Source organism: Abrus precatorius, unplaced genomic scaffold (assembly GCF_003935025.1).
Source record: "Abrus precatorius isolate BTA unplaced genomic scaffold, Abrus_2018 Scaffold7, whole genome shotgun sequence".
NCBI lineage: Eukaryota > Viridiplantae > Streptophyta > Magnoliopsida > Fabales > Fabaceae > Abrus > Abrus precatorius.
Window position 1 is genome coordinate 5,254,671 of NW_020874417.1, and position 18,522 is coordinate 5,273,192.

Genomic DNA, 18,522 nt, shown 5'->3' on the forward strand with positions numbered 1-18,522 from the left:
AACATACAGAAATTAAATTGGATAAATATTGTTCAAATATTATTTTTTTTTAAAACTGTGAGAATAAATTTATTATTAATTATATATAATTATTGAAGATATATTTATATATATAAAAATGTTTAAAAAGCAAATGAAATGGTTTAATAGAGACTAATTTATGGATGAATTATTTTTTTTTCAAAAACTAATTTAGTAAATAGATTTTAAGAGAATTAATAAATTAATGATTTAAAGCGTACAAAAATGGCGCGCAAAGGTTGGAAATTACACACAACTGGCCGACAATGCATATTCAAGTTCATTTTTTCAGTATAGCTAGTTAAATATAACTAGATTTGCTAGGTTTTTGTACGATTGAACTTTTTGTGGACGATTTGTTCGAACACTATTTTCTCTTGCTAGTTTTACGAATTTTTTCATAACAACAAGTTAGGGTTCATTTTTTGTTGGCGTTAGAATTTTTCGCTAAATTTTGTTAGGCTTTAAACTTGGAAAGCTGATAAATGTGCAGGCGAAGGGTGAAAGGAGGGGCATGATATTCAAATCTAGAATATTCCTGCATGTACCTCAGCAGACATTGCTCACCCTTCTCCTCATGCAATGATTATTTGATGCAAAAAGAAGAGCTAGAGCCTACGTGCACCGATGCCATATTATTGGGTCCTAATCTAGAAAAACTGCTCATAGAGCATGATAAGAAGAGCTCAAAGTTAAATTAAACAATGATTTCGTCGATATATACATGCTACTAGGGCAACACAGCATGGGACGAATGTTACTGACTTGACTTCAGGCTCTTCCCGTCTCCCGAAGGTTGCTACCGTTCGAAATCAATTCTGGGTATTCTGTGTTTGGTTTCAATCCTTGTGTTTTCACTGAACTCGACTCTTTTTTGGTCTTCTCTTTGGTCTTGGCCAACTTGCTAGCTGGGAAATGTAGTCTAGCCATCAGAGGACGGGGTGCTCTCGATTTCCTGTCAAACCCTCGCACGCAGACATACCCTGCAAAGCATTTTGTTCAGCTTTTTAGATAGGTATGGTAATCTGGATTCTGCTTTTCTATTCAGTTATCACATGGTTTCCTCCAATAGGAAAGAATGGTTCTTAACCATTTATTTGAAGAGGATAAAAAAGAAACCAGTAAGAGCTAGAAATTTGTAGAAGTGTGTTTATTTAGTCCTTTGATCCTGTAGTATTTCTAAAAGATGCAAATTAGAGATGATCATCACATAAATAAAAACTGGCTAACGTAGGATATTTAAATAACAAAGCAAGATTACATTCAGTGAATTAAATCTTACCTCTCCAAAAGCATTGTTGAATTTCTTGTGTTGATAAGCCTGATTGACAAAATTCATATATTCAACATCATTGTTTGACATATAATAATTTATATGTTAATATATCACTAGGAATTCTTTCTTTACCTTTAAATATTGATGAGACGGAGGTTCCAAAATATACTGTTCGCCTATTGAGGTTCCAGATCAAACTTCGGGGAACACTGATTGGATTAAGACTCGAGTCGTGGTCAGCAAATACCTGCTTCAAATGATACGTCAGTACTGCTTAAATTAGCAACATACACGTATAAAAAGAAAAGGAATTAAGCAATAGAAAATTTCACATTACTTTACCTCATTGACTTGGAAATAAGTTCCATTTAGTGGAAAGCTTCCCCGCATAGCTGTTCGACATGGTATCTGTTCATATTTATCATGATTTCAAAGTCAGTATACTAATAATGCTTGACTCCGTGTGTTGAAAGTAGAGAAATGCTAGAATATAAATATTTGCTTACACTATCTGTTCATATTGTAATTATGTGTATTAGGTACTGTATATTCTAGTATTTAATTGTAATTAGTTCTATATTAATGACACAATATAAATATTTGCTCTAGTGTGTAACCTAAGGCACATGGATTCATTCACATGCTCTCATTATTTTCTCTCTCAACAATATGAAAATGTGTTCCCTCCCTGCCCCCATAATGTATAAAACTTAGTAAGAAACATTTGGTTAAAATAATGATTTTGAAAAGCATTCAGACCAGGATTGTCCCTCTAACTATCTGCGAATTTGCTTCGCGGAAACTGTTGCACGAGAAACATTCTTTCTCATTGCAGAGTCGGCCACATTCTTGTGAGCTGCATTTGCTTTCAGGTGGCTGTATAGAATTTGCTGTCTCACCTGATGTAATAATTTATTTGGCAAAATGAGTTAGAAAACACCAGAAAGCTGAAATAAATCATGTATCTTAAAATTTCTCAACTTATTGTGCTGCATGGAACAGACTAAGATTTAACAACCGTAATTCATCTGGAAGGAGGTAGAGTAGTGAAATTGATATTTTTGTGTACCTGGCGTCCATATAGCAAGAAGGTATTTGCCTGGATCATCAGGCTCTCGCATGTCCCACTGTAATGCACAAATAGTTTATAAAGATAGATGGACAATTGGACATACAGGGAAAAAGGTAGCTTTGATTTACGGATGTAGCAATAACTAACCCCGTCAAGAAGAGGATGCATATCTGGGAGTTCATAACTGTATACAAGTAAACTAAAAATCAGCATAAATTGTTAGGAATTTTCACTAATGATGCTCATTAAACCCTATGTATGACATGCCAGATTATAGTTACTTCTATCTATGAATATTCCTAGATTAATCATTCTGAACATATAATTGCTGATTGCCAGTCTTGCTTTTGTGATAATTATTATGAAATTTCATTAGTGCATTGAATGTTATTTAGCTGGAGATGAGATTGTTATTTTACTTACACCCAGTGTTCTGTTCGTAATCGGCTCACATTTTTCAACTTGGGCATAGGAATGGCGGCAGCTTCTTGATTCAAAGCAACCAAAGCCTTTGACATTTCACCTTCTTGAAGTTCCATATTTTCTTGCATATAATTTTGTAAATTCAGAGTGAACTCTTCTATGTTAAGCTTGATGGTAGGAATTTCACATGAATCCTCATAGAAGGCATCCTCTATATCAGTTTCTGATATTTGAGAGCATTCTGGCTCTGGAGTAGTCGGCTCTTCAATGATAGGATGGCAGATATTTATTTCAGATTTTGATTCCAATTGCCTACTCACTTCTGTTAGTTGAATTTCTTCTGCTTGGCTTGTGTTCTCGGGGGGAGGCAAGTGCAACGAACTGATGATTTCAGATGGGTTATGATCAGTCACACTATTTCTGGCTGTGCTAACTATACTCTTCTGCTCTGGTCCAGGCAGGGCAAGCCTTGCACTACATGCAATATTTATTTATTTAGTATTTGATCTATTATAACTTGCAACACATGCATATAGTTGGTTTTCAGTGTGATATTAAGATCATTTCCAGCTATCACTTAGGTAACCATTTCTTAATTTAACTGTTATGATGTGTCATGACAATAGAACACAATAGTGCTGTCATTATAATGAGGTACCAAGTATTATAATGCTCGATATATGAACTACTAGTATTCTGTCCCTCAAGTTCCTTATCTACATTGCCAATAATAATATTTGCATTGCCTTCTAGAGTACTAATTAATGAGAAAGGAGTTCTGAATGACAATGCATAACTGTGACTTTTTTTTGCAGGGTTTTAATATACATACCTTGCAAATGCACTAGCAAAGTGTCTACATTCTCCTCTCATAGGGCATGCATTACAATTCGGTTTGCTTTTTGTACAGAAGACCTACATTTGTTGTAGTTTGTGTCACAATCATAATGGGTTTTGATTATGTAGGGTCAGTCTCTTAAGAGAATGCATTTACCTTTCCAAATGTAATCATCTGGTAATGTAGCTCATATCTGTAATATGTTGCAACAAAACATCAAAATGAAAAAAGCAAGGATCAATAGTTAAATTATGCATGCTAAACTTGCACAAGCATATAATGTATTTGTAGCCTGATATTTTGCTACAGTAAATTGAAAAGAAATCCTTACAATGTTCTTTGGTCTAGCTTGCACAGTCGAGGCCAGAGATATTTTTGTATTGACTCCAACACTGGGTACCTACATAAGACAATGGTATTAGTTCTTCCTATCAAGGGAATTAATGCCTTATATCACTTATTTATCCAGTACTCACAGTTCTAGGAGATGCAACTGTAGTGACTCAGGCAAGGGTTGGAGAGGTACCCATCCCAGTCTTACTGCTATACGTCCAACATTTGTGTCTACCTGTTATATGGCAATAGTTTATCAGATTTATTCCATATTCCCACAATTGCATGCTTCTGTTTTCAACTTACTGGGAAGGCAAGATGGTGCAGTGTTAAAAGCCGCACACACTCCACACTTTTCAATCCCAATCCTTTTATGCTGAGCAAATATTCTCTGCATGCATGAAATAAATTTTTATTATGGATATATTCCCCTTACTTGAAAGTTGAAATAGGTCTTACTGCTTGTGTGTGTGTATCATCAGTGAGAAATAGTACTTGAATGAAGTAGTTAAATTAACCATCGGACTTACTTTGCTTTGTCAGGTGGAACATCTCTCAGCCATTCAAGGTCAATGCTTCCATGTTCTTCAACCAATCGATTCAAAAAATTCTGCATAGCATATAATGTGATACGAGCTGAATTGATAGGCTGTCTCCAGAAAGTTATAAGAAAATTTTTGTGCAAGTTTGATTATACCTTAATACGTTCTGCAAGCCTGTTGTTCATGCCCCGTTCTTTGATTGTATTAGCAATTTCATTAACATCTGCACATCTCACAGCATCCCAGTCCAAGGAATCCATGGTGTTCTCTGTCTTTTCTCTTTTCCCAGCCTTAGCTTGTGCCTTTATTCTTAAACTATCCCATTTAAAATCGTCCTTTTTCTCCTTTCCTTGTCCTCTGCTCTTTAATTTTAGTGGGGCAGAACTTATCTCATTGGTTTCGTTCCTCGCATCATTTTTGTGGTCACCAAGATCTAACCCCCTTTCTTTCTGTAAAAGTTCTTGAGCTTGTCCAGCATTGTTGAAAAAGCTTTGCTGCGCGTGTTTGCTTTGTTCCTGTGGATGGACTTGAGATACAATACTTTGAGAATGGATAACTGCAACTTGACCTGCAGGCTCTGCTGTTTGAAAACTTGGTCTGTTCATATCATTTTCATCTTTATTCTTTAAGATGCTACTTGATGAGGGTTCTGTTTTGAAAGGATCAAAGCCATTATCTTCAAGCACTCCTGAGCTGGGGGTGAGTTTAAAAGTACATCCATGGGATGTGATGATTGATGCTTCTGAAGGGCCTGGAGTAACATTTGGTTTTTTCAAGCTTTCTGTAGGGTTGTCATGTTGCATGCATATAGATTGATCATATGTATCTCTTAAACTCTCATTTCTGCTTTTTTGACTGTTATCATCATAAAACCTGGTTGAACTAACCATTTCTAGAAGTTTACAGAAGGAAGTGCTGCTATCAAAATGGTTGTACTTTGCTGAGCTGGACAGATCTTCTATTTCTGAGTTGCTATCTGAGCATGATCCTATCTTCTCAGGATTTTGATCATTTGAAAAATCTCCATAGATTTGAGATGAAACAACAAAGCATTGGGATGAAACTATGTCATTTAACTCTTTCCCATCACCATTGTAACCTGATTTTTCTTCTTCCTCAATTGTAGCACTAAGTAGTTCACGTCTTGTTGGACTACAATTTTCCTTAATATTTCTTTGAGATGATTCTGAAAGTCTGGAGTTTGATTCATCTGTTAAGCTAATTACACTGCTGACAGTTCTGCAGGAATCATTGCTGTTGACAGCTTTTTCTCCAGAATGCTCAACTATATCTACTGTCATAGAACTTTGGTCATAAACAGATTGATTCAATAATTTGACATCCCATTCTGTGTTCTCTTCTGGTTCCACTATATGCACTTGTGGTTTGTTGACTACCAGCTTCATGTCTTCTGCATGGTATGTTTCAGACGTGCTGCTTGATTGTTTGGGAAATCGAGCAGCAAGGGACATATATGCAGAGCTGTCAACAAAAAAAAAAATATGTTGCTATATGACATCTCATTGAATTATAAATTTGCCAAGATTAAACGTAGAGTTTATACCTGGAAAGGTGGTCAGAGACATTTTGAGTGAGGAAAACCCCAACCACTGAATCTACAACTGATCCTTTCCATCTAGAAAATCGCCTGTCTCCTGTTGATTATGATTTCTATTATCAAAAGATTTTTATGTTGTATATTTTGCATTGAGTAGACATTTTTGTTATAGTTGTTGGAGGGGTAGGAAAACAGATAGTGGTTGGTACTCAAAAAGTGTAGTTTTGTCTTGTATCTTCTTTCCTTTTCTAGAGGTGTGTGTCAAAGGTAAATAATGTATGTCAATTATTGATACCTTGTACAAGATGCATTCGTGCAATAAATGAGTCTGCTCGTCCACGGAACACCTTTCGTTCTTCTTCCCACCATTTGGCCTTGTCTTCATCTGTTCCATCAATCCCATGACTGTTTATATCTAACATCAAAAGCTTCCACACTCTATCAGTCTCATCATCAAGGTCAACTTTTGGTCGTGGATGCTGTTTCTTGATGGGTTCAAATGGTCCCTGAAAGGGAACAATGGCACCGTCTCCATGGATAAGGCTGTTTTGATTTTGCTGGTTATAAGGGACAACTGCATTCTGCTCATATAAGACAAGATCTCTGGCTTCTGCATATATGGTTAGTTGTCTAAATTGCTCTGTTAATGCATCTACGTTGTTGATGGTTTTCCATAGAACTTCATGCAAAATATCTGCAATGCAAAAATTGTCACGGTGGAATAATTTATCCTTTGAGATGTATATAATGTTATTGAAACAAAAACAAGAATTCAGTTGAAATACCCATTGATTGGCCCATTGGCACTGGTAGGTGGTTATTTCCCCCTGTAAAATTATGGTGCTGTTGCATCTCATTGGTGCTAGAATATGCTGAACTGGAAAGAGCACCTTTCTTTCTACTCCGCTTCTTTTTTGTGAGTGATGTACGTGTTTCTGGAACCAAAGCATCAATGCATTTTTGTTGGGCAGACAGGCCTAGTTGTTTTGCAGTATAACTCGGCTCAGCATCACAATTTCCAATTCTGGTTAGAGAACCAAAATCATAAATTTGAGTAGGGGATTGAGATCTTTCTGTCAGTCTTCTCAAAGACAAGAGGAACTCTTCAAATGTTTGAGAATTATCAATAACATTTTCTGTTGATTCACACATGGCTGGGACTTGTTCTGTGTTATATCCAGAACTATAAATCCAGCAGTTGGAGCTTGATGCACATGGATGCACTTGAGCATCTTCATGAGGGTGTGTTGGTTGGACTTCTGTAGTAGTCACTGAAGATGTAACATAAGTGTTGGAAGTCTTCCCCTTTTCAGTTCTTCTTTTCTTCTGCAAGTTTGGAAATTGAACCCAAAAGTTTGTCTGGTATGTGGGCAATCCATTGTAGTGTGCCCCAATCAGATTCATGTCACTATCATCTGCACATTTAATGGTACCAGAGTGTTGTCTCTTTGAACCATCCATTTGCAACCTTATTGTTGAAACTTGACTATTACTAATGTTTCCATTCTGAGTAGTTAACTGGCCTTTTCTTTTATGTTTGTTCTCTGCAGAGTTTGCATTGAGCTTTGCCCCAAGGGGATTGATTGTTGAAATGGATTTACTTGGGTCATGCATTTCTTCAGGTAATGGCATGTAATTATTTAATGCCTGCTTCATTCGAGTGTCTCGATTATAGGCAAGGCCAACTTTTGTTTCCTCTAACACAATATTATTTTCCTTGCCAATGTGCAAAACTAAATTTTCTCTGCCTGCATAACTTTTCTCTATTGTTCCCATGCCAAAATTTAAGGACCTTCTCCATGACATATTATTAGATTCAAGCATCATTGCTTCAGTCAAATCTTTCATTTCTGTTGGAGGAATAGGAGCAGCATTAGTCAATCCTCTCTTTCTCACATTCTTCCTCTTGCCAGTAGGGTTTTCTGTCTTTGCCCCAGGGAGGTTAATTTTTGAAGATGTACTTGGAAATTGTGTATCATAAGGTACTTGCTTCATTTCCCACATGACTTCACCAATTTCATTGCCTGAATGCACAGTTACACACTCTTTCACTGCAGAACTTTGATCTCTTGCTCTTTCATCAAAATTTACAGACCCTATACTTGACATTTGGGCAGATTCGGGCATCTTTTCTTTAGTCTGTTCTCCAGTCACTTCTGTTGGAGAAGTCTTGTTCACTACTTTCCTTCTCACATACTTCCTCTTGCCAGTTGAGTTTTCCTGTGTCTTTGTCCCAGAGCGTTTTCTTGAAGATGTATTTGGGGATTGTGTGTCTTCTGGCAATGACATGTGACTATTTGATGCCTGCTTCATGGAACTGTTCAGATCATAGGCTAGGCCTACAGTTTCTTTTATGACTGCTCCATTTTCTTTGCTCAAAAGTACAGTTGCATTTTCTAAATCAGCAGAACTTTGATATTTTGTTTCAATGTCAAAATTTAAGGAGCTTACAAAAGACATTTTGACAGATCCAGGCATTTCCTTAGTCAATTCTCCAGTCACTCCTGTTGGAGAAGTTTTATTCAATTGCTTTGTTCTCACATATTTCCTCTTGCCAGTTGAGTTTTCCATTGTCTTTGTCCCGGAGCTTTTTCTTGAAGTAGATGTATTTGGGGCTTGTGTGTCTTCTGGTAATGACATGTGACAGTTTGATGCCAGCTTCATGGAGCTATTCAGATTATTGGCTATGCTCAGATTATTGGCTATGCCTACGTCAGTTTCTTGTATGACTACATTTTCTTTGCCTAAAAGTGCAGTTTCATTTTCTCTGTCTGCAGAACTTTGATCTTTTGTTCCTATGTCAAAACTTAATGAGATACAAGATATTTTCTCAGATCCAGGCATTTCTTTAGTCAATACTCCAGTCACTTCTGTTGGAGGAGTAGAAGTCTTGTTCAATCCCTTCCTTCTCACATACTTCCTCTTGCCAGTTGAGTTTTCTGTTGTCTTTGTCCCAGACCTTTTTCTTGACGGTGTGCTGGGGGCTTGTGTGTCTTCTGGTAATGACATGTGACTGTTTGATGCCTGCTTCATGTAACTGTTCAGATCATTGGCTAGGCCTACATCAGTTTGTTGAACGACTACTCCATTTTCTTTGCCAAGAAGTGTTGCATTTTCTATGTCTACAGAACTTCCATCTTTTGTTCCCATGTCAAAATTTAAGGATCTTCTACAAGATATGTTGGCAGATCCAGGCATTTCTTTAGCTAATTCTCCAGTCACTTCTGCTGGAGAAGCAGCAGTCTTGTTCAATCCCTTCCTTCTCACATACCTCCTCTTGCCAGTCAGGTTGTCTTTTGATTGAACAGCCTTCGGGGTAGCAGGCTTCCGAGTTCTTTTGGGTTTGTCTTCTTTGATGACTTTGGGACGGTGTTTTCTTCTCCTTGATTTTTGTTGAGGTGTTTTATTCAGATCAGTATCGTGGCTGCTTCCCTTGTCTAGGTTGTCATTGTCCTTGAATGGAGAAGAAACAGAAGTGAATTCTGTGAGTGGGTCACAGAGTTCTTTATTGATTGGTGGTACATTGTTGTCAAACTTTTTGGCTGGGACATTTTTCTCTTCCCCTCCAGGATCCTTTTCTTCCACAGTGATTTGCATTGATGCTATTTGTCTGGTTTCTACTTTGTTGGTGTCAACTGTAAATGAGGTATCTTGGGAAGTTCTCTTGCTACACCATGCAATGTATGATATTTCTGTCAAAAATAGTATGCAAACAAGAGTAAGAGCACTATGGTCCCAGATTGATCAAGTATTAATTAAGACAAAAACTTGTTGATAAGGAATGCCTGTGGAGCAAAAAGGTTAGATGAATGCCATATAGCAACATGTTCTCAAGATTGACAAGTTTCAGGGGAAAACATGCACGCTGACTAGTTCTTCTAATGAAAGTTTAGAATTTAAAAAATATAACTTCCCATTCAAATGTCCTCGTTTCAGTGCAAAACAGGTGACAACGAGAAAATATAGTATACCCAATATATTATCTTTGCTTTGGAGCAAATAGAAGCTACTATGCTATAAAATATATCTCATTCAAATCTATTGGGTTTTCCCTCATTCCAGCTGCTTTTTGCCTTTTACTTTTTTTACACCCCCCATTACTAGCTGATTGAGGTCCAGTGTGTTGCAGGGAGAAAATTTTATAAAATGCCACAAAAACACCAAAATAGCATGACTTACCCTGAGAATCCCGGGAATTGTCGCGGGTGATGATCGAAGGAATAAATGGATTCTTCAATCCATCGTTACCCTCTTGTTGGATCACATTTGAGTTTGCCGATTCTGCCACTACCGTGAACAAATGTTCCGTAAAGCCGGGATTACCGTAGATGGAAACAGCATCAGAAGCTGTCTGTTTATAAGTTTTTCCATTGTCACCTGCAATGTTTGCAACTGACCCATCACGTGACCTGCAATTTTTCTCTTCACCAAGTGAGAATTCAGCACATGCAACTGCTCCATTTGCATGATGGCCCATTCCTTCCCCAGTTGTGCAGATCGGCACTGGTTTTGGAGGACCAGGCTTAACAGGAGTGGTGGGGATCCAAGGAACCTCAAGTTGTGGCTCCTTTCTGTCCATTTCCCCAACCTCCATTCTCTTCAATCCTCAGTGAAAAAGGTTAAGAAAATGAGAAAAAAATCAAAATTGCTGGGTGGAACTCTCTCACGATACACTCAGAAGCTCAATTTTCCAATAAAGGTCACAACTTTAACTTTGTTGAATCTTGATCTTTTCCAGTAAAGCATTCACTGGAACATCTACACGTTGAACCTGAAATACAAAGATGGTAAAACAAATGTTAATGAACAGAAAAAATTCAAGAACAGAATCATAGATGCCCTTTCTAGCTGATGCGTTAAGCAACATTGACAAAGGGGGTTTGTAATTACCTTTGGTGAAAGAACATGTGAGTGATGAAGCCTGTAACTACTCAGCAGTTGCAAAAGGGATTGAAGAATTCATTGATGTCCAATTAAAATTAAGAGAAGAAAACCAAAACTGGTAGACCGGAATGCAACGAGCAGAAACAAAATGCTGGCATTCTTCTCTTTGGAATAGAGAAATTCATGGGAAGGGTGGTTACATGGAGTCAATTTTGAGAGATTTTATGTGACATATAAGTGGGCCAAGTACAAACGGTTGTAAATGCTGTGTGCTCTCCCACCGAGTGAGAGCAGGAAAAGAGAAAGAACATAATCCTGTGCCACTGTGTGTGCATTCAAGAGCTAGGTTAATTTCTTTTATGTGTTCGGTTACGGTTGAGGAAATCGAAGTTTAAGTTTAAGTTTAGATGGAATAAATGAATTTTTTCTCCTTCATAATTAAGTCTTTTGTTGACTGAGACTAAGAATAATATTATCTACACATATTATTTTCACGTAATGCATGCATGCAATTTATCGAGTTTAATTTTGATGTATTATTTTTAAATATTATAAGTATGTAAAATGTTTTTTTTTAATTTTTACTTTTATCAATAATTATTTTCTATTAAATAAATTTTTTTAAGATTTATTTCGTTTATAAATATTTAAAAAATAAAAAATTATAACTAAAAATGTTTTAAGAATATAGTTAAAAAAATAACATTTTCACTTAATATAACCTTACATATTAATATTTAAATATAATTGGTTAGTACGAGTTTTTATACAATAAATAATTTTATTATATTAAATAAAAAATCTTAAAATTAAAATAGTTATAAATGACTTAAAACTTAATTTAATACTTAATAAAATAAAGTTAATTTCAAGTCTTATATTTTGAGAGTATGTATAGTTAGATTTAAAACAAAGATTAAAATTATGCTTTTTTCTAAAAATTATAATAATTATTTTAAAAATCTTAAACAATAAAATAGAATGAATACACAACTGTCTGATTGTAAATAATCATTTTAATAAAAAAAAATAATCAGTTTTTAAAATAAGTTACATTAAATACATATTAAAACTTGAGAAAAAGAAAATATTAATAAAACGAGGTTTTTAAAAGTATTTAATTGTTTATGATAAATTAATTTTAGTTATTAAATAATTTTTAACTTTTTATTTTAAAATGATATTATTAATAAATAAAAATATTTTATGGGGACTCGAAGCTCGTCGAGTTGAATACTTGGAGTGTGTGTGGGATTGGAAGTGAGTAGAGGCGGAGACTAAGTTTAGTAAAACATCTTCCGCTTAAAATCTCATCTGCTATTTTTCAAAGGATAATTTTAATTATTTTTATGATATTTTAATAATTTTATTGTTACGATAAAAATTTGTAATACTTTTAACATGACGATATATTAATATGCAATTATTTTTATGATATTTTATATCTTTTTTATGATAAGAGTAATCTTTAGAATGTTAGCCATAGATTATGAACGATTAATTGACGTGATGATTTTTTTTCATTAATTAATGTTAAATTATGATTAAACTTTTATCATATATTGTATTAGTTACATTGCATTGTGTTATTTGATATATTATTCATTAAGATTCTATATTAAAAATGAACAATTATTTAATTAACTATAAAAAGAATTTAGTTTTAATTTATTATTTTGAAGACTACGCAGTTCCACTTACTCAAATAAAATTGTCTTTTATAATAACATATTAATTTAGACTAAAAATGTATCTATTTTAGAAACATTTTGGAAGCGAAAAAAACTGGATTTTAATGTTAAAAATATCATATAACTTATTACTCGCTGGTATATGTTTTAATTTTTCATTTATTTTTTTTATTAAATTTTTTGAAGATTTATAGGTCATACCTCAAAAGTAGAGTTTAACTTGATCTTGATGCATTGTGAATGTACTTTCAGCATCATTCAACCACGTGTCTCATAACATCATTTAATAAATTTAATGTAAAATAAAATGTTAATTTTTTTAAATAATGTGATAACGTATAATAGAATGATAGTGTAATTTTTTTATTTAACATGAAAGATAATAAGAAAACATAAAAATAAGTTAAATTGTATTTTTCTTTTCACTTTAACAAACTTTTTGAAAATATTTTACAAAAACAAATGTTCAATATTGTTTTTGATCAAGAGTGACGTACAATTGAATTGTCTAAAAGTTTGAAAACTAATTAATTGATCATTTGGATTGTCCTCTTAGATACATATTTTAAAGTAAAGCTTGAGTTAAAAAAATGTATTAAAATATTTATAGAATAACTTTTCAAGTTAGATTAATAAATGAAATGAAAGAGATTAAAGTTCACAAAATCTTACATAGTATTTATCTCACATCTTTTAACTACTTGTGAGTTAGATTTAATTTTTAACATACCATCAAAGATTTATTTTTATAAGAAATAATTGATTATAAATAACATGACATTTTAATTTGAAGTATTATCATCGACTTTTTTTTTTCGTTGCACGTAGACAATAGATACAAGAAAGTTTTAGAAAAATAAATAAAAGAATAAAAAAAGGAAAAAACTTAAATGCAGTATAACAAGTTATGTTTTTAACTATAGTTCAAGTTTTACTTTTGATAATATGCATAATTTATATTAAAGATTAATACAATACATATTATTAAGGTGAACTCTAACTCTAATTAAAGAATAACATTAATAATTTCTATGGTACTAACTTAAGTTTTCTCTATTAAAAGATGTATTAATGCAGTTTGTTAATTTTTAACTTCTCTTACTCTTTATAATCCTTATTTATATGTCTTAATGGAAGATGAATGTTGTAGTTTTAGTAATAGCTGAAAACAAAGTTAATATACATTCTAACCTAGCTACGTTAAATGTATGAAAACGTTAGACTTACATGATCTGAAAACTTGGCTTTTCCTTCTTCGCAGGCTACTTCTAGGCTGAGTTTTGCCAGGAATGTAGCTAACTTCCTCATCTGTGGAAGTCAAGATTATATTTGATCGAGACTTTTGTCACAGTTTTAACAAAGATAATTGCATTTGAGTTACTTGCATGGTGATTCTTGAAAAATATATACTTTCTGTCAATTCCTTTACTACTCATGTAAACACTTTTTATAAATCCAATGCTAGGATCAGAAAGCATGCAACTTTGTCACAAGCCCACATTACAAATCCTGAAAAGAAATCACACCTTAGCCTACAAGCTAAATGTAATAAAAATGATACGAAGTTCTCAATGTTTTGCTCAGAAAAATTGGCAGCCTTTTTCTTGGTTATCTTTCGGCCGTGCATTGGGTTGGCGCTGTTGCATCGCCGGAGCATTGACCAGATGCACAGAGAGGGTGACACATCGTTTTAGAAAAACGTGAGATTAGGTTTGATGAAAGAGAAGATACAACGATGAATTCATCAAGTCGATGCAGATGTAATCGACAATGAATAAGATGATGAGGCCTTATGACATGAGCTCGATGAACGAGGGCGGCAAGTGGCAACAAGAGTTCAGTGGCAGAGACTTTAGAGTGAAGAAAAATTATAAGATGGTTGGATAGTGGTCATAATATGAGTAATGTCAAAATTTTAAATTCTTGACACATAAAAATTTCTTTTAGTGATAAGCTTTTGGAATCATCTTGCAAATAATTAAAAATGACCGATTCAATTATTCTTCATCTTTTATATTAATATATTTTACATGTATTGCGAAGAACTGTTAATATCCTTAAAAAAATTGAATAAACTTTTATCTTAGTTCTTAAATATATATCTTTCAGTAAGGTTAATTTTCTAATTTTAAAACTTTAGTCTTCAAAGAATAATTATTGATCACTACATGCATGAAATAAAAAAAATGATGCTTTATTACGTAAGATAACATGTAAAAAGAAAGAAAAATTCACCGTAAGGAATAAATAAATAAAAGTTAGTAGTAAAAATATCAAATGTAAAGTACTATTTTTTTCAATCTTAAATTTTTTTTTATCTACGTAACCAATTATAATTTTATTATTCAATTTTAATGGTTTTTAATGATAAAATTAAAATGATTTATTGTTAATATTTTTAGAAACTAATATTTAAAATTTAATTTTTAGATAATTGATTTTAACAAAGTTATATATTTTAAAGATTAAAATTGAATATTTACATAAAAACCCTACTTTTTAAGGATTAACTGTCATACAATTATTTTTTTTTTCTCGTCTTGTACAGAGTACTGCAACAAGTAAAACTTCTTTTCATTCCACTGGGCAATGCTCAAAATATTTTATTTCATACTCTTTTTTGGATTTGACTTTGTCAGAGTATGAACAGCAATTACTAACGAATGTTTAGATGAGTCTGATTACACGAAAATTACTTCAGTTAATTATATTTTAGATGAATATAGACTCTACTCATTTTGATTACAGTCTTGTATGAGTTTTATACATTATAGACGTGTCTAATTTTACACATTTAACGAATTGATTAGTTCAATATAGTATTCATTAAATTATTTTAAGGTTATAAACTCATCAAAACTAGTTAGAACTTGAAAACATTCAACATCTTAAGATTTAACAAATGTATTTAAATTAGAGTCTATGGATATGTTTTTGTTGTTGTTCACTTGAAAAACATTCTTAAATGTTAATTAATAATCATATTCGACGAGGTACATGCATAACAATTTTTATGCGGTCTATTTGAAATGTATATACAATTTATCAGAACATACGAATAATGTATATCAAGTGAACATATATACTTTTACGAGACAAATAAATATTTATTATAAAATTAAGAGTAATTATTCATATATATAATTATTTTATCAAGAGTAATTTCTCCCATTTTCAGGTTGTTATTTTGATATGCCATACGCCTTCAATATATTACATAGAAATAAATGCAAGCATCTAAACAAGAAAAAAAAATAATCTAAAACTTAAACTTTTAAATCCAATTCTTATCGCTTCAAGACAACGTTACCTAAATACCGCTATATATAAATTAAAGTTAATTGACATTAAAAAATATTAATGACCAAAAAAATAAGCATCCATATCACAGGCACCTAAGTTATTAAGACTTAGAAAGGATTGATTTTTTTTTTTTTATGTTTTTTTCTCACAGTTTATATAACTGTAATTAAAGTTTAATATAACATTTAAGGTTTAGTAATACCCGTGTGTTCAATTAATGATAGCTTTTATAAGAATTTTAGTAATTTATTAAAAGATTCTTTTTCTTTTCATTTTATCTTACCTTAATTTTCTTGCCTACTGTTTTTTTTTAATTTAGTTTTATTTATTAATTTTAAGTGTCCAAAAGTCTAACATGGTCAATCTTTCTCCAGTAAATCCTTAAATTAAAAAGTAATTTATTTTAAAATAAAAAAGTATAATTTATCTATGAACCAATGGCTTATAAGCATAAACATGTTTATATTATATTTTTATATTAATTTGTGAAATTGTTGGATGTTGAGATCTTGATGAGTAACTTTTAGTTTGATATAAGTGTTTTAAATAATTTTGATATTTTAAGAATTATGAAGAATTATAATTATAAATTTATAGAGTGTTTGGAGAACTCACCAATAACGTTAAGTTTGTTGAAAGGCTAACAAAAATTTTAAATTTTTTAAGACACTGTAGCTTTAAATTAATTCATAGTAGAATAATTAAAAAAATATTTTAATAAAATTATAATTTATAAATTATGTTTAATGTTATATAAACTTTATTAAACAACACTATTTATATAAACAAATGTAATTATTTTAAGTCCGTCTAAAGTATTGAGCTAGTTAATCATAATTTTAAATTTTTAATATTGACGAGATTATTTAAAGAACTCATAAATAATTAACTTTAGTACTCTTATTAAAAATAAAAAAAATGACTTAAAAAAATTTATGAGTTTATTTTTATTTTAGACAATATTTATGTTAAACTCATAGTTATATTTTAGAATTGAAAAAAACTTATAATTTAAATATAAAACATCTTTTGTATTACTTTGACGTAATAAAAATTATAATTTTTTTTATTAAAATTGTTTATATATGTTAACTCCATTTAAGATATAAAAGAGTAATTGAAACAAAACTAATAAATCATCATAAGACATATTTTAAGTGAAGACAATACACATTTTTTATTAAGTTGGTAACTTCTTTATATTATGATTTCAAAAGATTAAGTTTTTTTTTTCTTAAGAAGTTGAAATTAATTTTGTAGGTTAATGCTAAAGGATTCTCATATTTTAGATTATAAATTTTTTTAAAAAACAAATTACAGGAAAGACTAGAAAAAAAAAACATTTATATTCTTCTCATATAAGTTAGTTTTGCTCCACGTGTTTAACACTAATTGTACCAAGCTATAATACGAAAATAACAAGCTATTTTGGGTCAACTAAATATACATAAAAATGGCACAATTTAGGTAAAAAGAACAAAATTCAGAATATATGTTGGCAACTTCATAATTAGTTATTCTAAATGACGAATAACAAAACCAATATAAACTATGTCACAGTGGAGTGCTATACCATGACTTAATGACATGATCTGCTTGTGTGAAGAAATTTCCTATTGAAAAAAATTCTAATCTACCCAATGAATATATAATGTGAAGAACCAATTTTTTTATGAGAGAATTTAAAGAAAACCAAATTGAGAGCGTATTTAATAAATACTTAAGAAATCTAAAGGTTAATAGTACACAATACAGGCCAAAATCTATTAACAAAGCTATGTATAGAAAGTCTTGCGGATTAAGAAAGCCAATCATTAAGACATTTGCAACAATCACCAATGGAAAATATACATGATTGTACAAAAATAGGCGAAATATTCTTCAATGACTACACCAGAAAGAACAATAGAAGAAACAGTAAACATTTCAGTGAGAGAAACCGTACTTAGAAAGGAAGGATGAGAATAATAAAAGAAGCAACATAGAGAAATGAAAGTGTTACATGCATTCAATGGAACATAAAAATACATGTTGATATTAAACTATCAATTTTTAAATAAAGGACAATAAATGTATGATATTAAAATTGTGATTTGATGAAAACAATTAAACGAATTTATATATATTGCTAAACATTTGGACAATCGTATACTCAAACATACATTATTGTGAAATTATAAGTGAAATCCAAATTTGTCAATGATTAATGCAAAAGAAAATACAAAACAATCACTAATAATACTCATTCAATGAAGAAAAAAAATGAAAAATAATATAAGCAAGAAAATAATCATTAATAATAATCATTCAAAAAAAACAAACTACCGGTCCTTGTTTCTCTATAAACATGACAACAACTTATGTAAGAAAAATTTCTTCAACTGCACCAATTTTATTAGAACTCAAAAGCTTTAAAGCCAGAGAATGTACAGAAATAGAAAAATGAATATATACTACCGCAAATAATAGAACATATTACTATAAAATTAAAGTTTAAATACATATTGTTAATATTTTCAATTTCAATTTTTAGTTTGATATCTTAATAGTTGGGTTTTTTTTAATTTGCATTTTACAATTT

At 31.6% G+C, this 18,522-nt stretch overlaps 1 protein-coding gene across 1 annotated transcript; it reads right to left on the reverse strand.

The window, feature by feature from the left end:
- Positions 1-527: 527 nt before the first annotated feature.
- Positions 528-11,295, reverse strand: LOC113870890 (protein ROS1-like). Its single transcript, XM_027507417.1, has 20 exons — positions 10,954-11,295; positions 10,243-10,834; positions 6,834-9,755; positions 6,359-6,757; positions 6,070-6,160; positions 4,661-5,987; positions 4,494-4,573; positions 4,270-4,354; positions 4,107-4,198; positions 3,962-4,030; positions 3,787-3,823; positions 3,625-3,707; positions 2,793-3,266; positions 2,517-2,553; positions 2,367-2,424; positions 2,057-2,196; positions 1,640-1,705; positions 1,430-1,544; positions 1,304-1,342; positions 528-1,004 (listed from the first exon to the last, which is right to left on the reverse strand). The coding sequence occupies exons 2-20, from the start codon at positions 10,655-10,657 to the stop codon at positions 793-795; spliced, it is 6,741 nt and encodes a 2,246-aa protein (XP_027363218.1). The 5' UTR covers positions 10,658-10,834; positions 10,954-11,295; the 3' UTR covers positions 528-792.
- Positions 11,296-18,522: the final 7,227 nt, after the last annotated feature.

Bases quoted from the DNA above. Each gene is read 5' to 3' on its own strand.
- LOC113870890 (XM_027507417.1), bottom strand. From the start codon at position 10,657: ATGGAGGTTGGGGAAATGGACAGAAAGGAGCCACAACTTGAGGTTCCT. The intron at 4,355-4,493 runs GTAAGTCCGATG...TCATGCATGCAG, and splicing joins GTTCCACCTGACAAAGCAAA to AGAATATTTGCTCAGCATAA. The intron at 1,005-1,303 runs GTAAGATTTAAT...AATGCTTTGCAG, and splicing joins TCAACAATGCTTTTGGAGAG to GGTATGTCTGCGTGCGAGGG.